A 27,917-nucleotide genomic window follows, 5' to 3' on the forward strand; every position below is an offset into this window, starting at 1 on the left:
CGTCAAACTCCGGTTTCCCGGCTTGAAAGCCCTGTGTTTTAGAAGCCCAAAACATCCACCCATAGCGCTGTCATACAGCAGCAGTCAATGTGCTGCATACAGTTAGAACACGTTGAATACATACCAATAACAGAGCTTTTCCTTCCGTACCTATACATACGAATGGTTCACTGTCACACAATGTAATTTGATGAATTGTTACTATACAAATATTGATCGATATAAGGCTTATGCGATAAACGCTGATGGAAACGTTATTTGCCGAATAAATTAATGAATTTCCGCCCAGTATTTCTGCTCTTTTTGCACACATGACAGGTGTCAACAAAGACAGATGTAAGTGGACGAACGAGGAGACAAGAGACTTTTTGAATTTAATTTACGAGCAAAATATAACGGCTGTTTTAGATAGCAAAAACCTAAGAAATTACATAATTTATCAGGAACTCGCAAAGGAAATGACCAACAAAGGTTACGACAAGCCGTGGGACGTCCTGCGGAGTAAATGGAAGGCGCTCAAACAGCGATACATGTCTCAAAAAAGAGAGTTGTCTCGCAGCGGGGCCGGAGGGAAAATAAAAGGCAAGTTCCACATTTTTGATGAGCTGGATTAGATCCTCGGCCAAAGGCCCATCGGAGCTTCCTCGGCTTTTATTATTACAACAATTACCAATGTTTCTCAAATCAATTCGATATACCGGTATTACCGCGCAAAACAGCATGTGATGTCATTACGCACAGGTTTTTATTCGCTTTAAAGCTGTTGGATGGAAACACACTTCCACCAGCTTTATTCGCATGAGTTTTTTTACCGAACTTCAGATAATTCGATTGACAGTTAAATAGCTACTGTCACAGTTCTGTCTGACAAAACAAAGTGTGAGCTGTAAAGGGGAATGCAGTACAGACTGAAGACCTTATAAACAACCACTAGACGACCTGTAAACCTGTATCCAGGACTACCCAACGAAAACAACCGGGGCTACAGGTATAAAGCAGCATGCGTGCCTGGCCAACCGGTCGCCTGGTGTCCACGTTTCGCTCTGTGGTTTAGGGTATTTGTTTTGGGAGATTCCTTTCTAGATGAGCTGGGTGATGTTTGGCAGGAGTAAACAGTAACACCACTACACCTAAAACACACGGACCACTGCACAGCTTTAGAATTTTCTCAACCGTTTTAGGCTTTGAGTGATCTGATAGCTGATGCCTTTTCAATGACTGTACAAAGTACTTTGTGGGGGTTAATTAACCTGGTGCAATATTTAAAAAAAAGTTAGAAAGATGCATTACTGAAAGAGACGGAATTTGGTGCTGGAGTGAAGACATGATCGGGCTAATCTGGAGAAGGTGATTGTGGATGATTGACAACTGGTGCGCCTCTTTGCAGTCACACACACACACACACACACACACACACACACACACAAAAGGGAGAGGAGAGGATACAGAAAAGAACACACAAGACAAAACCAAAACACAAAAATTCCAAACCATAACAGAAAGGTGCTCCATAAACCTGCCTTGCCTTTTCGTTGTAATAGATTCAAAGAGGTGCTTTATTATTGGACACACTTCATACACACACGTCAAAGAAAACTTACCCTAGTTGTATGCTTGTATAGCATGGACATTTGCCTATTGGTACAATCCATGAAAAACTTTGACACAATGGTACGGATACAAATTTTCAAAGAAAAGGGTCAGTACCAAAATGAAAGGATTGGTCAATGATCAGTCACTTACTCAGGGATCTGAATGACTTAATCCAAAGGGCGAGGGGCACATAGAGGGTTTTTCACTCGTACTACTTTCCTTTTTTTATAGTATAGGCTACTAAAAAAACACAACTGATGCAGTTTGATGTGGGATGTCATTTGGAAATACATTTTATCTGGAGGATGGAAACATTATCTATAACCCTTGAAGTGGATTTTGGAGGTTTCTGACTGAAAATGTTGGATGCAGAGTGTAAATGTAAGCTGATAGCATGAACTTGTTTAAAACAAGGACTTTAAATTGTTTTCTCTAACAGGGTAATGATAAATCAATACAGGGACTATTTTGTTTTGATTGGTAATTAATTACACATCTGAGCGTACAAAACATGTGGAGTCCCACAAGGCTCCATTCTGGGGCCTCTTCAGTTCAACATATACGTAAAGCTCTCAATATGATCTTAATACGGTTTCTCTAAAGCCCAGTTCAGACCAAAGAGTTGCGATGAGACGAGTTGAAACTTGTAACTTCTTGCAAAGAGTTGGTTTGCAGCGTTCTGAAACCTGCCAGTTCACACCAATAAAATGAGGCGGTGTATCATCTCCATAGCAACGACTCTTTGTACTTCCATTCTAACTTTCGACTTTTAGGCTTTTTTTGTAATTGGATATATAATTAGTTTTGTCTAAATATGAATGTGGATAACGTTAGTGATAGTGAGATGCTTGCTACAGCTGGGCGCTCCCTCTTTCAGTCACTCTCTATCTCGCTCCACCATATAACGTTACCGTGCTTTCGGCCGGTCGTTGAGGCTCCATCTAAAACTCGACCAGCTGTTTGTAACATCAAAATGAAATGGATTATGGATAATTTTATTTCTATAGTTTATAGCTGACTTTACCAGCTGACTTCTCTATTGGCTGTTGAAACAGGAGACGTCTCTCACGTTCTAAAACCAGCCTCTGGAGACTAGACCAGCTGAGTCGCAGCGAAACCATCAGCTGGTTTGAGTCGAGCTGAGACGGGCCAGTTCAGACAGCTGAATATTTCTCTGCGACGTTCTAAAACGGTTTCGTCTCGTCGCGAATCTTTGGTCTGAACTGGGCTTAACAGAATAATGATGTTGATGTTCATTACAGTAATGCAATAATCCGAATTCAGCATGCATGTAAACATACAGTAGCTGTAAATTTGTCTTTCATTTGTTTCCTTCCTGTCTCAGGATTTATGTGGACGAATGATGGATTTCCTGCTTGCGGTGACACAATTATCGAGTCCATTTTTGGGGCACAGTATCTTGTATCTGTCCTTGGAGTTTTTATTATGTCACATTGTTCATGCCGTGGCCGGTGACCCAGGCTCTGGGCTGGATTTCCTGACAGGAAAACATACAGTACTGTACAGTGGCCCAGCGGGGGGAAGGTGATCCCTAAAGTGCCTGACATAAACACAAAATCCTCGCTTCGCTGACCGACTAGAAACTTTTTGGCAGCATTCAAATGTAATAAGACAAGTCTGTCTGTAGATGCTTTATGAATTCAAAATTCAGAATATTAAGCATGGTTTCCATTTGGAGCTGTTGTGTTTTTTGAACAGACGTACCGCCACAGTGAACTAAAGTACCAGCTGTAGTGCTCCAAACAGAGATGGGGACTCGAGGCCCAAACAAAAGAAGCGCTGAAAACAACATCTACACCCAGCACTCCTTGAGTTCAACTTCTTTTATTAAATCCTATTAAAGTGTTACAAATTAAGACCTTTTAAACACAGAACGTTCACATTATCCAGTCGATAACACATTGTAAAAAACAAAACTTTAAAGAAAGGTTTCTTTAATAACCCATATTCCTGACAGTCCATTCATTTTACTATGTACAAAGTAATATACATAAACCCAAATTCCTGACAGTACGTTCATGTATTATGTACAACGTAATATACATTAGTCAGACAAACATGCAACAAGGATTGAAGCCATGTGTGCAAATTATCCGGCTGATTGTAAAGACAAAACACACAAAATCACGTATATTAAAATAATAGTTCACTGTGAATCGTTATTGCTTATCTGAATCTGAACAGTAGAAATCAGTTTCGATGGCTGCTGCTCCACGCTGAGGAGGAAGGATTTGAAATCTTTCCGCACAACCCAAAATATAACAAAGAAAACAAACAAAAAATACAATAATAACTTGTTTTAACTAACAGACTATATACAAATCTACATAGGGGAAAAGAATGCCATTTAAAAAAAAAGTACAATATAAGGAATCAATCCTCTTATGAAGAAACGTATTTCATGGGCACGATAGCACGGTCAAATTTTAATTCTTTCAACAGACATACCCAGAACTGTCTTGTTTCTCTCATCTGCTGTTGAACCACATGGTTGCGTCTGAAATCCCCTCCTCTGAACTACGTACTCAACACGTAAACTATCGCTCAACATACTTTTGTGTAAATAAACAGTAGTGTCTTTTAGTTTGCACGTACAGCATGTGTGTACACACGGGAGAATATATTGGAGGCACGTTCGTGAGTCTGCCCTCTCATTGGCTACCGCTCTCCCAAAGTGCCGCCAACATCCGGGCACTTTCGCAGATTTTGCTCGCACCGCTGTTCTCATAGAGAATCAACTGAATCGCTCCGCTCTGCCGTTATTTCAGCTGCCTGTGGAAACCCAGCGTAATGAGATACAGCACCTGCTTCTTCCTCTTCTATCTACAATGGCTCCGTTCCCTGTAGTAGGGGCAGCAGTTTCAGATATTAACACTTATTTAAAGTCACTGGAGATGTTAAGGTTTGTCTGTGATGCGATTGTTAAAGGGGCGCTATGCAGTTTTTGACATTTTTCGTTCGTTCTTTTGTTCGTTCTTTCGTTCTTAGTTTGCTTTTTGCTAACCGGTTTCTCTATAGAGCCCCCCCTACAGCTTGTATGTAACTTGTATCTTACATACCCGGCTCACAGTCACCTGTATCTTATTATATCCTCTCTCGTTAAGTCTGCAGTTTCCTCTTTCTTTGTTCCTCCGACAATGCTTTCCTAGCTTTCGGCTTCTTTTTTGCCGGCTCAGCCATGACGAAAAACTCCATCGCTACCTTGTTAGCCGGTTCCTGAATGGCGGCGTGTATGTGTTCAGTGCCGTGAAGCTATTAGTTACATCGCGAGACCTGATATCACGCCATACGTCCTGACGCTGAGGCCGGCAGCTTGTTGCAAGGGTGGTTTCTTCCGCTCACAGGCGCTAGGGGGAAGTGAGACAACCTCCATTAAACCCCAAAAAGTGATATAACCATTCCAATGACTCCAAAGCTGTTCAGTTAAGGTAAATTAAGCTTAAAAAAAAACTGCATAGCTCCCCTTTAACCTTAAGGCAGGATGATCAAGGCACGTGGTACACACTATAATATAATATAATATAATATAATACAATACACTACAATCAAGGAGAGTCAAAGCAAAGCCAAATGTTAGAAACAAAAAAAAGGAGGAAGTTTTCTTTACAATCATGGCTGCATTAAATCACTGTCTTTACACATATTAAGATTCCTCCTGATACTCTGTAGTTTTTCAATGTACTTGTTTGGTAAAATTGTAATTGGTTTTATTCTTTTTTTTTCTGCGGTGATAGTTACCAACATTACACAGAATTTTTTTGGGTTTCGCTGACTTTACATATACAGTTTATTAAAACATAAAACAACTTTTCTAAGCTCTGGAAAAAGTTTTACAAATATAAAAAACACCCAGGAGTAAAACTTCTCAATTTACCTTTTTTTGTTTTTCTGTTTTAAGGCCCTGACACACCAACCCGAGGGCCGACCGTCGGCAGGAAAGCCAGCGGGACTGATGGCTCCGAGTTGGTTCAAAAAGTTCCTCAGAACACACCGAAGAGGCGGCGTGCGCGTTGTACGTGACATATGTCTCCTAACAGCGCTTCTGTTTTATCACGTGGGTCTGGCTTCTCCCAAATTTCAATAGGGCGGCTCATTCGGAATACGAGCTCATATTTTACGGAAAATAGTTAACTGAAACGCGTTTCTGAAAACATTTTAAGCAAGAAATAGGCCAAGCAGTTGCTGAATCTGTCTTTATTTCAGCTCAACAACGGTCAGTTTAAAAGATTTTCGTCAGATTTTGAGAGGCGTTCGTCACGCTCATGCCGCTCGTCGTTTCCGGTGAGTGTTTTAACATAAGTGCACTGATTCGCTAGTCAAAAGGCTAGCGCTCCACCAATCAGATTGGTCATTGAGTCCGACTGCCCACCGGCTGAGTCAATGTCATATCGGCCCAAATGAAGGCCGACGGCTCCTCAGACTGACGACGGCACGGAACGCACCGAACTAGGGATGGACCGATATGGATTTTTTTAGTGCCGATGCCGATTTTTTTCCATCAGCCTTAGCCGATGACTGATACGGGCTGCTGATTTTCTTAAACCCTGCCACACTGGATTTGTGTGCAATCTGCATCATATGGATGGGTGCAGCGTCTCCAGCAACACAGAGCTGCCTGTGGACGCCTGTCTGTAAATAATGCCGGGGAAAAACTATCGGTGAACGCAGGAGCCGCTTATCGGCCGATGCCGGTACACGTAAAAACGAAATATCGGCCCGATAAAATCGGTCTATCACTACACCGAACAGACTCGAGTCACCGACCTCGCCAGACTGTCAGACGGCCAATTATCGTTGGTGTGTCAGGGCCTTAAAATGCGACAGATCTTCTGGTTTATTCCAAATCCTTTTTAGCCCCAACATTGTTTTTAATTTTTGAAAACATGACGACTTTGGTAGCAATTGTTAAAAAAAAAATTGATTTCCAGGTGATTTTCACAGATCAATTTCAGTGTGTTTGTAAACTACGACCCCACAAACAGTCACATCCACACTGCACTTGTAAAGGCTCCCCACGTGATAAAAGAGGAAATATGGTTTCAAGAATCACAGACCGAAGAGACGGTGAAGGAGCCTGTAATGGCTCGATTCAAACCGGGATTCACTGTGGAAGAAGACCAAGGACTTCATAAAACTACCAGATTCCATGGAGACCTTTCATCGCGGGTTTTAAGAATGTAAGAAGAAACACAGGAGGAATGAAGAGTTTGGAAGAGAGAGTTAAAGTGTAATGTTGTCGTTTGTTCAACCTGGATCCTATTTCAAAAAACAAAATATCTTTGAAATTGGTCCAGTTTTGAGCGAGAACACTGGAACCGGCAGCCGCAAACCAGGCTGCAATGTAACCCTATAGACAAATGCACATCGCCAAACCCATCAGACTCCATGTAAATAATCAGGACTATTAGCGTGTATAGAGCCAGCATATCTCCACCAGACTCCATGTAAATAAGCAGGACTTTTAGTGTGTATAGAGCCAGCATATCACATGTAAACGGGTGAATTAAGGGTTCATTTCAACCAAACCAGAGTGGTGATTGTTGGAACAGTGGGAAGATGAACCAAGACGGCTTTTGATAGCCTGGTTGACACCAGACCCTTCTCAGTTGTAACCGAGAGTGGGTCAGGGCAAGCTTCATTCACAGCCCATTTCCAAAGGCCGCCGCTCAAGTGCCTCTGGACGCAATTGGATAGTTCAACCAATCAGACCAACGATCTGGGTGACGTAGCAGCGACAGCGGCATCAACGGGTTGCTGCGCTTCTGTGGCCGCCGTGTTAAATGTAAACAAAAAGCTGCTCGCCGTCGCTGGGCTATCGTCATCGTATAAAACCCGTCATAACGGTTGTGATTGGTGCCTCCATTTGGAAAAATTGGACATGGGCTTGAATGGACTCTTGGCCAGACAGACTTGCAGAGCAAATCTCAAATTTTCCGGAAGTTCGTCAGGGTTATCCCAGGCTAGGATTTAGATATTTGGTTTCTGTCCACTTTGAATGAAGTGTGTTTTACGATGATAAAAGTAGTTTATGTAAATTGAGTCTGGTGTGTTTGGCAATAGCAACTTCAGGGACATTTCAAGTCCTAAAAAAATGTTGTACTCTTAAACATAAAGGTCTATATCTCTGTAGGGATGCTTTCCATAATGTTGACACTTAGAATAATAATAGGAGCCTGTCAGTGGCAAAAACAGCACTTTTAGTGGACGCAAACTGACGGTGTGTAATTGCCCATTAACGTTACATTGCAGCTTGTTTCTCAGTTAATACTGCACCAAAGATTGTCAAAAGTTGTTGTACCCATCAGTCGCTTAGACACAAAAACATAGGGAAATAGGGTCCAGGTTGAAAAACAAACCAAAACACAGGTAACCTTTAAACACACATTTAGTTTCCGATGAAATCACCCTCAACTGGAACTGAATTGGGCTTGAGCTCGAAGCGGCTGTAGATCTGCCGGTTCTTCAGCTTGTTGTATTGGTTCACCATGTCCAGCTTGCTGTGGCCCAGCGTCATTCGCTTCTGGTCGTGCCGGCTCATCACCACGCCCGGGGACATCGGCGGCGGTGGGCTCTGCTGGCTCTCCGGCTCGTTTTGCGAGAGGTCCGGTCCCCCCCAGGGCGGGTTGCCGAGAGGGGACGGCGGCCTCCGGAAGTTGTACGTCTCTTTGCTGGACTGCGGCAGGAAGATTTCTGAGAATTTGTTGATGAACGGGTTGGAGGGAGTCCTCTGTTTGGGGATGAGTTTGCCCTCGTTGCCCGGGGAAGGCGTCTGTGTCTTGGGGTTTAGGTTTGACACGGGGGTGCTGGCGCCGTGGAACATGCCCGATTTGTGCTCGTACAACCCCAACCCCTGCAACTTGGAGGTGGCGCCGCCTACATTTGCCCGAATGGCGTCCGCTGGGTTGTGCTTGTTCCACTCGACGCCCATTGGCTGACCGTAGGGCGGCGGCGGGCGCTCCATCCCTGGGCTGTGATTGGCTCCCCCGTTAGCGGTGGCTCGCGGCCCCGGAGGTGTCAGGGTTCCGCCTCTCCTCTCGGGGCTAAGGCGAGGGTTGCTGTTGGGCTTGGTGTCGTGAGTCTGAGTGACCTTGTAGACCGTGTTAGACGTCATCCCGGGTGCCGCCTTGACGCTGGACATGCTGTTACTTGATTGGCTGCTGGAGTTTTCAGAGCACACCCGGTCCCTCTGCCGGCTGGAGGAGAAGGGAGAGTAAAGATAAGCATGTATTTTTTAAAATCAAATATAATCTATTAGTCCACAGATTTTATATTGTATAAGAACCATAGACCGTAACAATAATGGACGAAGCTTCCGGGTCTGAAAAGTGAAGCAAACTTAAAGCTACGTTCTCTCTAATTTCCAGCAGGGGGCGTCTCCACTGGCTCCAAAAAGAAGTCTGTTTCTATGAAAAATGAGCCAACTTCTCACTTGATTTATTACCTCAGTAAATATTTTCATAATGAGTTTAAGTTCTCAATCGCTAGTTTAAAGTCTTCAACACAGCATGAGGTTCATTTAGTAAATGATGCTTACATTTATTTTAAAATAGACAATAGATTAAGTTTTTGGACCTGTCAATCAAGACAGAGGCTTAGCAATGCTAATGCTTTTGGCTGTTGTCCCGTGTTTTCACTTCACTTTGTGCCATTCATCTGCGATTACGGCAGTACAGAAATTGGATAACTTTCCCCTAAAGGTGCACTATGAGTTACTGCGTGGTTTCAGCGTTGTTTCATTTTTGTCTCAAATGGTAGGCATCTCTCCTTGATCCTCTAGCTGCCTGCCCCCTGAACACACTGTGAAAAAGCCCGGTCTCGGGAGACCGCACAGGGGTCGTAAACGTCAAACAAACACTAGGGGCACAGGCTGTGTACCAAAATACAACAAACCACGTTCCAGCCTGTCACTGACAAGATGGTTGGGGAGGGGTGGGGGTTAGTGACAGTCAGTTAGGCATGACAGTTACAGAAACATGGGGGGAGGGGCGAGCTTGCTCGGTTTTGTTTGGAATTTACTTGGAACGTCAAAGAAGTGACGTCATGCAGAACTCATAGTGCACCTTTAAGTTACCAGCTAACGCTAGCTGTGGCTAGCTAGCTTGGTTTGCTGAACAAGACCTTTTTAGGCGATCAAAGAGTTGGCTTCACTTTTCAGACCCAGAAGTTGCCGCTTGCTTGGGACAAATAAACAAATCTTGAATGTAGCATGCCTCTCAAGACTGACAAAAACGCAAAAAAAAAACAGCCTTCAGCTTCGTACCTGTCGGGGAGTAAGTCCAGCCCCATGACCGGGCCAAGCCCCATGCCGGGGGCCATCATGGCCTGGTATGACGGGTAGTAGGGCATACCCTCCTCCTCCGCGTTGAAGAAGCAGTCGATGATCTGCGAGTCGGCGTACAGACAGCGGAACTCCCTGTCGAAGCTGTCGGTGATCCGGCCGGTGAAATGCATCACCATGTTGCTGTGCACCTGAGCCGACAGCCAGGTGAAGCTAGAGAAGGGGACACAACGGCATTTTAAAGGTTACAATCTCGAAAGCTCATTGGTGTAGTCTACGTGATATGCAGTATACCCACTAAGAAAGCTCCAGGATTTCCATATACCCTCTAAAAATGCCCAATGACACGCGACATACTTTCCATTATATTTTGAATTGTCATCTGCATTTTTCTTCTTCACATAGGCTAAATAAAAGGTATTTCCACCATAAATTGGTGAATAAAAGTTATCTGAATACAGGAAATGAAGTCGTTGATGCTCAAAACTTCCCTTGGGAAGGGCACCCAGACCCCCCACTATGATATAGCCCCCTCCACCAAAGGCAGATTCTGGCCAATATACAGTACAGTATACCGACTACAATACATTACACCACTGCAAAAGCTGTGTTTGAAACCGTTCCCTATCACATAAAGAGTGCACTATATTGTGTTTTCGCCATTTTGTAGAGATGTTGGAATTCTCCGCGGTTAATTTCATTCACTATATAGTCCACTATAAAATAACAATGCACAATGCACTGCTAATTTGAGTGTACATACTATTTACGCTACATTTTACTCCCGTATACCACAATGCAACGCGGTTGTGTTTTCCCGGAGGAGAAGAAGAAGAACACACACACAAATAACTGGCGCATCCACTGACGCAACAGTGTTTTCAATGTAGTGTGTGAAATCTTGTTTGGTCGTTCCCTCTATGGTTCACTCCTTAAAAAAGTCCAATGTATGGGCTTTTCTCCCATCTAGCGTTGAGATCATATATCGCAATCAACTCTCTCGCGCCACGCAGTTCAAAGTATGAATTACAGCTACGGTAGCCTTCACGCTTCAAAAAGCCGGTCTCTTGCCCTTTTCAATATCCTTATTCTTTTTCTGGGTGGAGAAGAAGACTCCTGTTCCTGAAATTTGGATTTTGAATAAGCGTGGTCCATGTTTCCTTCTTCGATACCCATTAGCAGCATTAAGCTTATTAGTACCTGGCTGTATGTCGGCCTTATCGTCAAGTATTCATGATCGTCAGTGGTGATCAAAATGTTATGAAATATAATAAAGTCAATGAGTAAGTGAGAATGGTTTCAAACACAGCTAAATACCTCCTTTTCGTTCTCTTCTGCAGTAATTGCAGGTGTGTTTTTAGATCTTATGTTCTTTAGGGCACGAATGTCGGTTGGCGAAGGCCCTATGAAAATTTATAGAATTCCTACTATTCCACCAAATGAATTGCATTTTTGGAGGGGCTAAACGTGCTCGGAAAGTTATCAAGCTTTGGACACGTATCATAACTGGCGTCAATTTACATCTGACAGGGTCGCAGGCTTGGGTTTGGCAAATTGGCTCGATAGCGCCCCCTACTAAATTTGGTAGGCCTATGTATCATGACCAGACCTACAAAAAAAAGCCTCTTGGAGCCATACCCTAAACCCAACAGGAAGTCAGCAAAGCATTGTGCGAGCATCTGTTCATCGCACTTAATTTGTTTTTGTAGTTTCAATATTGAGTCATTGCTCAAGAACTAGGGCTGCCCCCTCAATTAGTCGACTTATCGGTCGATTTGATCTTAGTCGACTAAGATGTCTTTAGTCGATTAGTCATATTTGATGCTTTTTTTTCATGGGTTAGTCAAAAAAAAAAAAAAGTGTGTTAGTCGACTAAGAATTTCTTTAGTGGAGGACAGCCCTAGAAAAAACTGTTTGCCTTTTTGGCAGACCAGATGCTCAATCAAGAGCTGCAACTATAACAATTATTTTCTGGATGAATGGATTAGTTGTGTGGTCTCCAAAATGTCAGAAAATGGTGAAAAATGTGGATCAGTGTTTGCCCCAAAGTCCCAAGATGACGTCCTCAAATGTCTTGCTTTGTCCCCAACTCAAAGATATTCAGTTTACTGTCACAGAGGAGAGAAGGAACTAGAACAATATTCAGATTTAACATGCTGGAATCAGAGACGTTTTACTTTTATTTCATAGAAAAATGTGTGCAGCGTTGTGCGTTTCTAAAAGTGTGCAGTTGGTCTCGGACAATAAAACTAGAAATTATGCAACACAAAATGTGACACTACACTTGGAAACTATCAGCTGTCTTTGTGTAAATTCTCTCTGTACACCTACCAGCTGATAAACCTGCAGATCAGCCCAAACTACATCCTGGGCGATGATGATGAGTCACCACAGTGACTCAGCTTATCAGCTTATCAGCCAGCAACAACATAACATGTGCATGAACCGCGGAGACGCCTGACTGAGCAGCAGAAATAAAGCCTACGTGGCAGAACAGAAGAGACAGAATGAGAGGAGCAACGTCTTACCCAGCAGGCCTGAGACACGGGGAATAAAACCCAAATGACCAATTACAGAAACATATTTGATATTTAGAATAACAGACAGGATCTGTAGATGATGCCTGGAGCCCCAGGTTATAGACGGAGCTTTTTTAACTAAAAAGTTATCACGACGGTTGAAGTATGGTGTTTAAATGGAGCTACTTACATTTAGACAACCAAGCATGTCTTTATCGCTAAGCCTGCATTCACACAACGCAGGTCTGCCCATTCATTTTTAAACGCATTTAGGCTGCAGCAAAGTTCTGAAGAATTCAACTCTTGGGGAAACGCAACCGGGCGTCATGCTGCGGTGGCCAACCATGTCAGCGTGGATCAGACTTGTCTAGGGAGAAGTGGCAGTGTTCAAAAACTGCAAGTGTGCTCAGTAAACTCTCTTTTGTGATTAAGTTAACTTCTTATTTTAAAGTGCTCATATTATGCCCATTTTAAGGTTCATAATTGTATTTAGAGGTTGTACCAGAATAGATTTACATGGTTCAATTTTCAAAAAACACCATATTTTTGTTGTACTGCACATTGCTGCAGCTCCTCTTTTCACCCTGTGTGTTGAGCTCTCTGTTTTATCTACAGAGTGAGACATCTCATCCTGTTCCATCTTTGTTATAGCAATGTGCAGTAGCTAGGTAAGGAACTACTAGCCAGTCAGAAACAGATTATGAGGGTGTGTCCTGACAGTACCTAGGTAAGGACTACTAGCCAGTGAAGCAGAAGTAGGAGGGCGTGTCCTGACAGTACCTAGGTAAGGACTACTAGCCAGTCAGAAGCAGAGTATGAGGGTGCGCCCTGACAGTACCTAGGTAAGGACTACTAGCCAGTCAGAAGCAGAGTATGAGGCGTGTCTTGACAGTACCTAGGGGAGGACTACTAGCCAGTCAGAAGCAGAGCAGAGGGCGGCCCTGACAGTACCTAGGTAAGGACTACTAGCCAGTCAGAAGCAGAGTATGAGGGCGTGCCCTGACAGTACCTAGGTAAGGACTACTAGCCAGTCAGAAGCAGAGTATGAGGGTGTGTCCTTACAGTACCTACAGTGCCTTGCGAAAGTATTCGGCCCCCTTGAACGTTTCGACCTTTTGCCACATTTCAGGCCTCAAACATAAAGATATAAAACTGTAATTTTTTGTGAAGAATCAACAACAAGTGGGTCCCAATTATGAAGTGGAACGAAATTCATTGGCTATTTCAAACTTTTTTAACAAATAAAAACTGAAAAAGTGGGCGCGCAAAATTATTCAGCCCCTTTTACTTTCAGTGCAGCAAACTCTCTCCAGAAGTTCAGTGAGGATCTCTGAATGATCCAATGTTGACCTAAATGACTAATGATGATAAATAGAATCCAGCTGTGTGTAATCAAGTCTCCGTATAAATGCACCTGCTCTGTGATAGTCTCAGAGGTCCGTAAAGCGCAGAGAGCATCATGAAGAACAAGGAACACACCAGGCAGGTCCGAGATACTGTTGTGGAGAAGTTTAAAGCCGGATTTGGATACAAAAGATTTCCCAAGCTTTAAACATCCCAAGGAGCACTGTGCAAGCGATAATATTGAAATGGAAGGAGTATCAGACCACTACAAATCTACGAAGACCCGGCGCCCTCTAAACTTTCAGCTCATACAATGAGAAGACTGATCAGAGATGCAGCCAAGAGGCCCATGATCACTCTGGATGAACTGCAGAGATCTACAGCTGAGGTGGGAGACTCTGTCCATAGGACAACAATCAGTCGTTATACTGCACAAATCTGGCCTTTATGGAAGAGTGGCAAGAAGAAAGCCATTTCTTAAAGATATCCATAAAAGTGTCGTTTAAAGTTTGCCAAAAAGCCACCTGGGAGACACACCAAACATGTGGAAGAAGGTGCTGTGGTCAGATGAAACCAAAATCGAACTTTTGGCAACAATGCAAAACGTTATGTTTGGCGTAAAAGCAACACAGCTCATCACCCTGAACACACCATCCCCACTGTCAAACATGGTGGTGGCAGCATCATGGTTTGGGCCTGCTTTTCTTCAGCAGGAACAGGGAAGATGGTTAAAATTGATGGAAAGATGGATGGAGCCAAATACAGGACCATTCTGGAAGAAAACCTGATGGAGTCTGCAAAAGACCTGAGACTGGGACGGAGATTTGTCTTCCAACAAGACAATGATCCAAAACATAAAGCAAAATCTACAATGGAATGGTTCACAAATAAACATATCCAGGTGTTAGAATGGCCAAGTCAAAGTCCAGACCTGAATCTAATCGAGAATCTGTGGAAAGAACTGAAAACTGCTGTTCACAAACGCTCTCCATCCAACCTCACTGAGCTCGAGCTGTTTTGCAAGGAGGAATGGGCAAAAATGCGGACTCTCGGTATGCCAAAACTGATAGAGACATACCCTAAGCCGACTTTACAGCTGTAATCGCAGCAAAAGGTGCGCTCAAAGTATTAACTTAAGGGGGCTGAATAATTTTGCACGCCAATATTTCAGTTTTTTATTTGTTTAAAAGGTTTGAAATATCCAATAAATTTCGTTCCACTTCATGATTGTGTCCCACTTGTTGTTGATTCTTCACAAAAAATTACAGTTTTATATCTTTATGTTTGAGGCCTGAAATGTGGCAAAAGGTCGAAAAGTTCAAGGGGGCCGAATACTTTCGCAAGGCACTGTAGGTAAGGAATACTAGCCAGTCAGAAGCAGAGTATGAGGGCGTGCCCTGACAGTACCTAGGTAAGGACTACTAGCCAGTCAGAAACAGAGTATGAGGGCGTGCCCTGACAGTACCTAGGTAAGGACTACTAGCCAGTCAGAAGCAGAGTATGAGGGTGTGTCCTGACAGTACCTAGGTAAGGACTACTAGCCAGTCAGAAGCAGAGTATGAGGGCGTGCCCTGACAGTACCTAGGTAAGGACTACTAGCCAGTCAGAAGCAGAGTATGAGGGCGTGCCCTGACAGTAGCTAGGTAAGGACTACTAGCCAGTCAGAAGCAGAGTATGAGGGCGTGCCATGCTAGCAGCTAGGCGAGCATTATAACATGTGTTACAAAGTGACGAGCGTTTGTCTCTGAAGTAAAGGCTGGAGTACAATAGAGCTGTTTGGAGCAGTTGGTGAAGTTCCTTTGGGGGGGGGGGGGGGACGAATTTGGGCTTTTTCTCTTTGTAAAATTACATGCACAAAAAAGATATATAACACAATAAAGGAAAGGGAAAACTATAAACTATAAACAGCTCAGTGGAACACAACAAAGGGTTTCCCTTTTTTTTTTTTTAAAAATTGTAGACGGGATGATCTGAAAGTCTACGTCGGCAGTCAGACGGTGCCTCTAAAACGCAGCTCTTTCTATTTATTTTGAATGGAGGGGGTAGTGAGTTTAGGCGGCTGGTGGGAGATGGAAAAAGTTGAGCCAGATTTAACTTTTGGAGAAACGCAACCCTGTGACACGCTGCAGTGGCCAATCATGTGAGCGTGGATCAGATTGTTGTGGTTTAAGGCGGTGTGAGAGTCCCGTACAGGAAACATCACTGCCTCTATCTCTGCCACAAGAACGTTTTAAAAACACAAGCTGTGAACTGCCTGGGAGTTTGTGGAACAGCTGACTGTTTCCTCGGTCCCTCTGGGTCTTTTCTTTTTGGCCATTTTAGGCCTTTATGTGACAGGACAGCTGAAGTCATGAAAGCGGAGATAAATGGGGAATGACATGCAGCAAAGGGCCGCAGGTCAGGGAGTCGAACCTGTGGCTGCTGCGTCGAGGAGTTAACCTCTATATATGGGCGCACGCTCTACCAGGTGAGCTACCTGGGCGCCCAACTCCGTCTCTTTTGTTTCTCTCTCCTGTGAAATAAAGCTGCCTTCGGTGCGTTCGGAAACGTCGAGATCCATAAACGATCCGACGGAAAACAGTTACTGTGAAATATAAAGTCTACTTGTGCTACATTGGGGGGTTAAAGAACACAACAGGGTGGGGTCAGCCCTATGTTCCCAAATTTCTAGGACATTTTCAAAATTAGGTCTTGTGTTCCTACATTTCCCTTCAATTTAAGCCCTATCCTCCCACAGCATTTTTTAGGGTTAGGGTTAGGGGAATAAAATCCGAATACAAATTTATCAAAAAGGAACTGTGGGAAGATAGGGCCTAATTTTGGAAAAAAAATCTTGGAAATGTGGGAACATAGGGCTGTGGGAACATAGGCACGCTCCCAACAGGGCGTCACACAAAAGGGGCGTTTATGGGCCACTCCCACCGCTGCACAACCCTGCGGAAAAATAATCACCAGATCGATGTTTGCGGTTATGAATGGGCCCCAAAATCTCCAGAATAACAAGCCGCCAAGCGAACAGAGTTTAAGGGCAGCAACGCACAGAGAAAGCGGAAGGTGAGGGTGTCAGGCAATTATCCTGCAAATGTGCTTCCGTTGATCCGGACTTCATCTCCCCAAAGTTGAATCCGTTTCAACTTTTTGTCACAAGCCGCTGCATTCTTCCAGCTCCCCCCCGCAGCCCCCCAGCCACCGCAGCCAAATCACCAAACCCTGATTCAAAATAGATGGAAAGACCTGCGATTTTGACGCAGTGAGCGTGAACGCAGCCTAAACGCAAATCCCAGCTGTAATAAAAACACACACTGGTGTCTTTGATTTCTTTGATTTCTCCTATAATCTTCTAGAAATATAACCGAGGTTCACAGAATCAGAAAATATCATCAGAAATCACTGACTACCTCTGATCACGATGCACTTTATTAATTCACCTAAACAATGCACTATATAGGATCACACTGTATTTTGTCTCTACGATTATATGGACTATGGACTGATTTCTCAGAGCTCTATGCACTTTATTTGCTAATGCACTTTAATAATGGACTAACACGATCATACTGCATTCTGTGTTTTATGTCTTTTCTAAGCTATAAAAGGAAAAGCACTTTTAATGATTATACTACTGGTTAGACGTCAAACTGCATTTCCTTATACTGGTTGTCCTTGTGCAATGACAAAGTTGAATCTAATCTAAAATGACAGATATTAACCTATAGAATATGAAGTGGTTCATCATCATACACAGTAACTACAGTTCCTTATCTCAGGCCTGTTTTGCAACACTCGCTCTAACGTCTCCCAGAGAGCGACGTGTTGCCCGCGGGGCTTTTAATAATCTCTGCAGAGACGGTTCCACGTGCAGTGCATTTAAAAAAAAAAAAAACACAGCAGCCAGAGAGAACCTGCAGGACGGCTTTCTGATTTCGCGATAAAAATCACTCACGGCTCAGATATGTCGCACACAACTCACCCAGAGTTAAATTCCGGGGAAAATTTCAGAGAAAGATCTGATCCGAGCACCCCTTTCACGGTATAAAACCGTCAATCATGAAAGTTATCACGAAGAGAAGAGGGTCGTCTAACAGGTCTGACATATGAAGTGGTGTTTGACATTCATAAATCCATTCTCTCTTTGACGATAACACGTGGCTCATAGTTTAGGTCGAGATAAATCTGCCGTTTCCCGTAACTGTTAAAAACTCGTTACGAATTCATCCCAAAAATGAAATATGTGTGAAGACACACATTTGGAAGATGTTAGGAACCAACTATTTAGCATAAGTACGCACATTGTAAACACTGAATAAATAAGAGCCTTTTATCTGCTAAAAACTACATTATAATGGGTCGTTTTAAGTCTAATTAATTATTAATGTACAGAATTGACTATGAAAATATTCTTTTGATTTTGTACATTTTATTTTGCTGCCTCGTGCAAAGACTTTCTAACTTGGGTTTTGAAAGGCGATTGTTTTTGAATAAAGTATATTATAATTATTATTCTCAAGATGCATGCTGCAATACCTTCTTTTAAATATAAAATATGAACATTAGTATGAAGTGGATACGGCAAATCTGAGTGGCATCTGGCTCATAACTGTCTAAAAAAAAAAAAAAAAGTATGAGAAATATTAAAACATGTACGTACATATGAATTTGAAAAAGGGTCAAACCGCCATGTGTAAAAATATGCTTTTCGATGAGATAAAAGCTGTCGTTATCTGCTAAATATCAGTGAATCAGTTTATTATTTGCTTCTCAAACAGCGTTCCCTCCCCGGGTATCCAAGCGTCAAACCGCATTATCACGGCGTTTAATATCACAGTGGCGTTGGCGTTTGAAGACAGGGCGGGAGGCAGAGGCGTGCTCAGGTGATAAGCGTTAGATATTTGCCTCAAGCGAGCCACCTGGCACCGCTCCAGGCCTCGCCCGTCATTCCACAGGCAGCAGGTTTGATCGACTCGACCCGATCCGCTTCCACACACACACGCCTTAAAACTAAACACACACTCCACTGCAGCTATTTGAGGCCAAATCTGAGATAACCTATCAGGAGAAAATAATACCAGAAGGAAACAACCTGACGGGATTTGACAGAACAAGGAAGCAGAGGAAGGGAAGAGGATCAAAGGGCAGAGAGCACCGAGAGGAGAGGGGATCAGAAGGTGAGGTGGGTGACACACCTGGGTCAGGTGACCAAAAAAAAGTATCAATATGAACTCGACAATATTATAAGGGATTTTGTGTGTCTGTGTGTGTCTGTGCGCGTGTGTGTCTGTGCGTGTATGTTTGTGTGTGTGCATGTATGTGTGTGTCTGTGCATGTACAGTATGTTTGTGTGTGTGTGTGTGTTTCTGTGCGTGTCGGTATGTGCGTCTGTGCATGTATGTTTCTGTGTGCGTGTGTGTGTGTGTCTGTGCGTGTGTGTGTGTGTGTATGTAAAGGGCAGAGAGCACAGTGGATCAGAAGGTGCAGTTAGTGACACACCTGGGTCAGGTGACAAATAGAATGTGTGAATATGAACTCTACAATATTATAAAGGGACATTACCAAGAACTGCAAGAAAGTAGTTGATTAGTTGTCAACTATGAAATAATTTACTATTCTGACAATAAATTAATCAGTTTGAGCCATTTTTTACAAAATATAAAAACAGTGAAACTTGTGTGATGTTAGCTTGTGAAATGGGAATATATTTTCTAGTTTCTTCTCTCCTCGTTGACAGTACAGTGAATAGTTTTGAGTTGTGGACACCAAAAGTCTTTTGTTTTCTCCTTAACTTCTTCAGGACATGAACACCTGTTTCCTGGGTGAAAGTCTTGTGTTTTCTCCTTAACTTCTTCAGGACATGAACACCTGTTTCCTGGGTGAAAGTCTTGTGTTTTCTCCTCAACTTCTTCAGGACATGAACTAGGGCTGCACGATTATGGCCAAAATGATAATCACGATTATTTTGATCAATATTGAGATCACGATTAATTGTCACGATTATTTGTTGATTTTAGCCAAAACAAAATTTTATTGTCACATAATTATATAATTATAACTGCTTTTACATCCATATTGTGCTACATTCCTACTAATACATCCATATTGTGCTACATTCCTCCTTTATTGAAGGATACTGTGAAGGAGTATGCCATTTCAGCTGTTGTGCGACCGCTTTCCACACATGCATGTTTGCCGTGAAAGATACAGGCAACGCAATTTTCTGTTCACGTTAACGCGAGCCATGTGATGCCCGGTATCTACCAGACGAAATAGCTACGCGGATTTCTGTGGCTCATTACACTGACACATACATGTCTGCGTTACGCTCTGATGCTCCGAAACCCACGTTAGAGGCAACATAAACATCGCTGAATGTCACGCTAGTAAACACTAATGACACGTTATACAGCAGGTAGCGTTAGCCTACCGTTAGCCACAGTAGTAACTGGATTAAACACGGCTAAAATGCTGACAGCTAAACAGTGTAGTGTGTCTGTATTTCACTGTAGGATTCCAACAGCGGGACGTCCAACAGTCTGCTGCTAAAGCTATGAGCTAAAAGACACAAACTAGCACTGGTCACTGCTGTTGTCTGAAAACAACACAGCCGGGACAAAACGTTGCGTTTACTGGTAAACTGGTAAACATCGTGACCGGCTTATGATGACCGACTGCTACCTGTTGTGGAATATTCCTCACGTTACTCTGTCCTCTGTGACTGTCTACATCTAGAAACTAAGCTGCGCGGTGCAGGCAGGGAACAGCTCTGATTGGCTCATGGAGACATGTGATCAAACAGTGGTTTATGGAGCGCTAGATTGGCTTTGCAAAAACTGTTCTATGAACGGAATGACGCATTTTAAATATCGCTCGATCACGCAAATTTGATCGTGGGAAGCCAAAATCGTGATCGTGATTAAAATTCGATTAATTGTGCAGCCCTAACATGAACACCTGTTTCCTGGGTGAAAGTCTTGTGTTTTCTCCTTAACTTCTTCAGGACATGAACACCTGTTTCCTGGGTGAAAGTCTTGTGTTTTCTCCTTAACTTCTTCAGGACATGAACACCTGTTTCCTGGGTGAAAGTCTTGTGTTTTCTCCTTAACTTCTTCAGGACATGAACACCTGTTTCCTGGGTGAAAGTCTTGTGTTTTCTCCTTAACTTCTTCAGGACATGAACACCTGTTTCCTGAGTGAAAGTCTTGTGTTTTCTCCTTAACTTCTTCAGGACATGAACACCTGTTTCCTGGGTGAAAGTCTTGTGTTTTCTCCTTAACTTCTTCCGGGACATGAACACTGCTCCCTCTCTTTAAAGCCCTGTGTTTTAGGAGCCAAACATCCCCCCCGACCTCCTCCCTACGAGGATCTTCACGCTCTCATACAGCAGCAGTCATTGTGCTGCTGAATGTGATACATACTAGAACACATTTGAATAACACTGTGTTACTTTTCATGTACGAACGGTCCTTGAGAACAGCCTGCTCTTTTCAATGCACTGTGACACGATGTTGCCAAATTCCACAGAATTTCACAGCTCGGTTTGCCTCTCAGCTCCATAAAATACAGTGTTTCTACACTGTGGTTTACTTGTCTGATACTGTCAGAGGGCGTGGAACACAGGTCAAATCTATAGAATAGAAAAAAATGCAAATGTGTGTGTGCGTGCGTGAGGGCACACTGACAGTGAAGTAGCACCCTCCTTTGCTACAGAACAGGTTAATCCCCCCCCCACACACACACACACACACACACTTTCGCACTGACACATTTGCAAACCTCTGACGGCCTCTCTGGGCTCAGCTGGTTTCCTCCTACCACCCCCCCGCTGAAAGTGCCGTCTATCAGGCGGGATGCAAAGTGAAGGTCAAAATGCTAATCGAGAGCCGTCCACAGACTCTGTTGCTGTTGGATTAGACACCTATTTATATACCCACACACACCTCCTTACTGATCGTCAGTCTGTCAACTTTTGTTATTCCAGGCTTTCTACATTCAATTGTGGCAGCATTATGCATAGGGTTGGCCATTCAGAAAGGTCCCATACTGATACTGATACAGAGACTTCAATACCGGTTCCTAAATGATGATTGATACTGTGTGTGTGTATGTGTGCGTGTACGTGCGTTTGTCTGTGTGTGTGCACGTGTCTGTGTGTGTGTGTATTTGTCTGTGTGTGTGTGGGTGTCTGAGTGTGTGTGCGTGCGTTTGTGTGTCTGTGCATGTGTGCGTGTCCGTGTGTGTGTGTGTACGTGCGTTTGTCTGTGTCTATGCATGTATGCGTGTGCGTTTGTGCATGTTCGTGTGTGTGTCTGCATGTCTGTGTGTGTGTGTCTGTGCGTGCGTGTGTGCATGTGTGTGTCTGTGCATGTCTGTGCTTGTGTGCACATGCGTGTGTGTGTGTGTGTGCATGTATGTGTATGTCTTTGCATGTCTGTGCACGTGTGTGTGTGCGTACGTGCGTGTGTGCGTGTCTAACCTGTACGAGCCGGCGATGACCTCTTCACAGTCGATGATCATGAACTTCTCCAGGACCTGACCGGTGAATTTCTTGCCGCTCTTGGTGCAGTACGTGTCCCCGCACATGCTGCGAATACGCATGTTCTGCACACAGACACAGACACACACACACACACACACTCACAATACACGTCACGGTTAGAAACACAAACGCACAAACATGGAATGGCGCGTTCTTTTTGTCTTGTAATCGCGACTAGTAGCTCGAGCGTGACGTCACATCCGTGTTGAAAAATGAATAACCGCGGGGTTGTTGCGTTCTTTTTGTCACACAATACTACGAGTTGGAGAAAAGATGGATTTTTGTAACATTTTTAGTAACATTTAGGATTCTATTCACCCAGTTCTTGACATATTACACACATATATTTCACAGTTTGATACATGAAAATTACGCTTTGATTAACGTTAACGTTAGGCTACTGCTCTGCTTTCTGCTCAAGACTCGGCTTAAAGCCGTTGTTGTCATATAGCAACCGAGCGTCTCTAGCCAACTTCAGCTGCACAAGCTACAAAATAACTAATGAGGCGGTATTTAACTCCTAATAAGACTGTAGCGACATGCCTATAGGTAGCAGTATACAGCGCTATGTTTAACTCCTAATAAGACCGTAGAGACATGCCTATAGGTAGCAGTATACAGCGCTATGTTTAACTCCTAATAAGACTGTAGCGACATGCCTATAGGTAGCAGTATACAGCGCTATGTTTAACTCCTAATAAGACCGTAGAGACATGCCTATAGGTAGCAGTATACAGCGCTTATGTTTAACTCCTAATAAAACTGTAGAGACATGCCTATAGGTAGCAGTATACAGCGCCATGTTTAACCTCTAATAAGACTGTAGAGACATGCCTATAGGTAGCAGTATACAGCACTATGTTTAACTCCTAATAAGACTGTAGCAACATGCCTATAGGTAGCAGTATACAGCGCTATGTTTAACTCCTAATAAGACCGTAGAGACATGCCTATAGGTAGCAGTATACAGCGCTATGTTTAACTCCTAATAAGACTGTAGAGACATGCCTATAGGTAGCAGTATACAGCGCTATGTTTAACTCCTAATAAGACTGTAGAGACATGCCTATAGGTAGCAGTATACAGCGCTATGTTTAACTCCTAATAAGACTGTAGAGACATGCCTATAGGTAGCAGTATACAGCGCTATGTTTAACTCCTAATAAGACTGTAGAGACATGCCTATAGGTAGCAGTATACAGCACTATGTTTAACTCCTAATAAGACTGTAGAGACATGCCTATAGGTAGCAGTATACAGCTGTTTAGCTTTCGCTATGTTTAACTCCTAATAAGACTGTAGAGACATGCCTATAGGTAGCAGTATACAGCTTGCGTTTTAACTCCTAATAAGACTGTAGAGACATGCCTATAGGTAGCAGTATACAGTGCTATGTTTAACTCCTAATAAGACTGTAGAGACATGCCTATAGGTAGCAGTATACAGTGCTAAAATTATGTTTTTTTTTAAAAAAAAAAAAAGTTAAAATTGTAGATAACCACAATGTTTACTACGTGTGATGCACGACGTAGCCATCTTTGAAAGTGAGCTCGGGGTCCTCTGAGTTCAGACGACTTGACAAGTCGTAAATACGACCTCGGGGGCGTTCTTTTTAAAACTTCCGGGTCGTAACTCCGGAAAACAACTCGTAAAACGACTTCGGTGGACAAAAAGAACGCACCAGAAGCTCACAGAAGAAAGCCAGTTTTTCACTTAGGTATTCTTTTCTGCTTTCTCTGAGCTCATTTAGAGAGGATCATTGCCTTCACTTCTATGCTTCTAAACCCTCTTAAACTTACTGTTTGTTTAACTTTATTTGCATTATGACCTGTCATAGTTTGTATGTGTGTGCTTATCTAAAGCACCTTGACATTGTCTTTGTGTCTGAATTGGGCTATAAAAATAAATTGCCTTACTATAAATCTAACAACAGACTACCTGTTGGTGCAACCTTAATTACAAAACAGTGAGCATGTGAGGTTTGTGAAATGAATTGCTTAAAAAAGGATTTGAAAATTCAAATGAGCTCCACGCATAACAAGCTCTGGAATTATTCAACATGGAAGGATTTTTTTGTTGTTAGAAGTAATGAAATTAGTTTTATTATTATTATTTTTTTTAAGTAGCGAGGTGGGAAGTGAGTGTCCGAACAACAGATGGAAAAATACTTTTTATATCCTCCACACCAAAAAAAAAAGTTATCTGGAACGTCATTGTTGCTGGTGCAAAATTTGGGTCTTTTGCATGTTTGTTTCCATCCATTCAGTCAGTCAGCATTTGGTTTCAGCTCATGTCTGTGCAGAGACTTTTGACTTAATATTTGCATGATGTGGCGGATGATTCATCACTGTTAACATGTCCTCGGTGAAGAACACATCTGTGGTGTGGCTGATGCTGCGAGAGCAGACCGAGTCACACGGTCCTCACACACACACACACACACACACACACACACACACACACACACACACACACACACACACACACACACACACACACACACACACACACACACACACACACACACACACACACACACACACACACACACACACACACACACACACACACACACACACACACACACACACACACACACACACACACACACACAGAGATGGGACTTTATAGAGACACTGCAGGAGAATGGGGAGGATATTTGAGGTTTTAAAATATGAAAAAGAGGCATTATCTTGTTAAAAACGTGCTAATGTGCATACATTTCTAGAACAGAAATGTGAACATTGGATAAAGCCAGGTTTCATGTTGTTGACATATTGGAGGTTTTTTTTCCAGAGGGGATTTCAGATCTCTTTTTAACACTTTGTAAATCAGAAAACACTGTCAGAAGCCATTTTAAAAAATAATCTATTTCCTCCATGTTTTTCTGAATAAAATGTTACATAAAATCAGGGTGTGAATGATGTCTAAACAAAGCTCTGTGGAGAGGGAGAGAGAGAGAGAGAGAGAGAGAGAGAGAGAGAGAGAGAGAGAGAGAGAGAGAGAGAGAGAGAGAGAGAGAGAGAGAGAGAGAGAGAGAGAGATACACACAGACAAAAAGAGAGACACACATACCCACACAGGCACAAAGGCACGCACACACACAGACAGAAAGACACACACACAAAGAGACAAAGACACACACACAGACAAAGAGACACACAAACACACACACACAGACACAAAGAGACACACACACACACACACAGACAGACAGACATAAAGAGACAAACACACACAGACAGACACACAGACAGACAGACACAAAGAGACAAACACACACAGACAGACACACACACACACACGTTGCGGTTCTCCAACAGTCCTGTGTGACTTCTAGACGTTGGGTGTGGAGACGGCTCTACTGCTGAGGTTGAAAATGTAACACACACGCTTTGGTAGTGAAATATTGGGGGACACTAGAGGGAAAACCAGAACCGGTTCCAGTACCCTACCCAGTCTGGGAAGTCAGATGGGAAAACCAGAACCGGTTCCAGTACCCTACCCAGTCTGGGAAGTCAGATGGGAAAACCAGAACCAGTTCCAGTACCCTACCCAGTCTGGGAAGTCATACATTTGTATGTGTGTATGTCCCTGTAACACAGTCATTTCCCAGTTTGAGATTAACAAAGTCCATCCATCCATCTATCATCCATCCATCCATTTATCCATCTATCATCCATCCATCCTTCTATTTATCCATCCATCCATCCATTTATCCATCTATCATCCATCCATCCATCCAACCATCCATGTCTGTGTGCACCTATCACCAAGGCAAATCCCACGTGATGTAACGACCGTGGCAATAACCTCCTTTCTGATTTCTGATTCTCTGCCCCCAAGGTTTAACTCCATCTCTGTCCGAGTCCCCCAGCTGAAACATTATAGATTTGAGCGTCTGTACTTACACTCATGTGGGAGCTCTGAATATCCAGCGTGGAGCACATCTCCGTGAAGTGCTCAAGGTTTTTCTCGTCCAGCAGGATGTAGACGGGGACTTTGCGCTTGTTGGACGCCTCCATGAGGTCACACAGCAGGTCCACGTCTGTGAACACGTCCATCACCAGGGCGATCACCTGGAGCAGCACGGAGACACAGTAGAGACACGTTAGAGAGACATTAGCGACACGTTACAGACACGCTAGAGAGACATTAGAGAGACATGTTAGAGAGACATTAGAGATACGCTAGAGAGACATGTTAGAGAGACACGCTAGAGAGACATTAGAGACATGTTAGACAGACAATAGAGACATGTTAGAGAGACAATAGAGACACGCTAGAGAGACACGTTAGAGACACCCTAGAAAGTCATTAGAGACATGTTAGAGACACGTTAGAGAGACATTAGAGAAACGCTAAAGAGACATTAGAGACATGTTAGAGACACGTTAGAGAGACATTAGAGAAACGCTAGAGAGACATTAGACACGTTAGAGAGACATTAGACACGTTAGAGAGACATTAGAGACATGTTAGAGAGACAATAGAGACATGTTAGACAGACAATAGACATGTTAGAGAGACATTAGAGTGTACATGTTAGAGACACAGAGACACCCTAGAAAGTCATTAGAGACATGTTAGAGACACGTTAGAGAGACATTAGAGAAACGCTAAAGAGACATGAGACACGTTAGAGACCCGTTAAGAGACATTAGAGAAAGCTAGAGACATTAGAGACATGTTAGAGACCGCGTTAAGAGACATTAGAAGCAGCTAAAGAGACATTAGAGACATGTTAGAGACACGTTAGGAACACGTTAGAGACATTAGAAGAAAGCTAGAGACATTAGACACGTTAGAGACACGTTAGAGAGACATTAGAGAAACGCTAAAGAGACATTAGAGACATGTTAGAGACACGTTAGAGAGACATTAGAGAAACGCTAAAGAGACATTAGAGACATGTTAGAGACACGTTAGAGAGACATTAGAGAAACGCTAGAGAGACATTAGACACGTTAGAGAGACATTAGACACGTTAGAGAGACATTAGAGACATGTTAGAGAGACAATAGAGACATGTTCGACAGACAATAGACATGTTAGAGAGACATTAGAGACATGTTAGAGAGAGACACAGAGACACCCTAGAAAGTCATTAGAGACATGTTAGAGACACGTTAGAGAGACATTAGAGAAACGCTAAAGAGACATTAGAGACATGTTAGAGACACGTTAGAGAGACATTAGAGAAACGCTAGAGACATTAGAGACATGTTAGAGACACGTTAGAGAGACATTAGAGAAACGCTAAAGAGACATTAGAGACATGTTAGAGACACGTTAGAGAGACATTAGAGAAACGCTAGAGAGACATTAGACACGTTAGAGAGACATTAGAGAAACGCTAGAGAGACATTAGACACGTTAGAGAGACATTAGAGACATGTTAGAGAGACAATAGAGACATGTTAGACAGACAATAGAGACATGTTAGAGAGAGACACATTAGAGACACTCTAGAAAGTCATTAGAGACATGTTAGAGACACGTGAGAGAGACAGAGAAACGCTAGAGAGACATTAGAGACATGTTAGAGACATGTTAGAGAGACGTTAGAGAGACATTACAGAGATGTTAGAGCAAGCACTGTTTCATGTAGGCCTGTAACACTAATTACATT

General features: G+C 43.0%; 1 protein-coding gene across 1 annotated transcript in view; it reads right to left on the reverse strand.

Annotated features, from left to right (window-relative positions):
• Window positions 1-7,981: 7,981 nt before the first annotated feature.
• The window catches only part of fam83c (family with sequence similarity 83 member C), a 29,687-nt gene continuing 9,751 nt past the window's right edge, over window positions 7,982-27,917 (reverse strand). The window contains exons 2-5 of the mRNA XM_039799041.1: window positions 26,197-26,364; window positions 22,223-22,347; window positions 9,875-10,105; window positions 7,982-8,807 (exon numbers count right to left, since the gene is read on the reverse strand). Coding sequence (XP_039654975.1) covers window positions 8,000-8,807; window positions 9,875-10,105; window positions 22,223-22,347; window positions 26,197-26,364 — 1,332 coding nt within the window. The 3' untranslated portion in view covers window positions 7,982-7,999. The remainder of the gene's footprint in view (window positions 8,808-9,874; window positions 10,106-22,222; window positions 22,348-26,196; window positions 26,365-27,917) is intronic.

This window comes from Perca fluviatilis, chromosome 4 (assembly GCF_010015445.1).
Source record: "Perca fluviatilis chromosome 4, GENO_Pfluv_1.0, whole genome shotgun sequence".
Taxonomy (NCBI): Eukaryota; Metazoa; Chordata; class Actinopteri; order Perciformes; family Percidae; genus Perca; species Perca fluviatilis.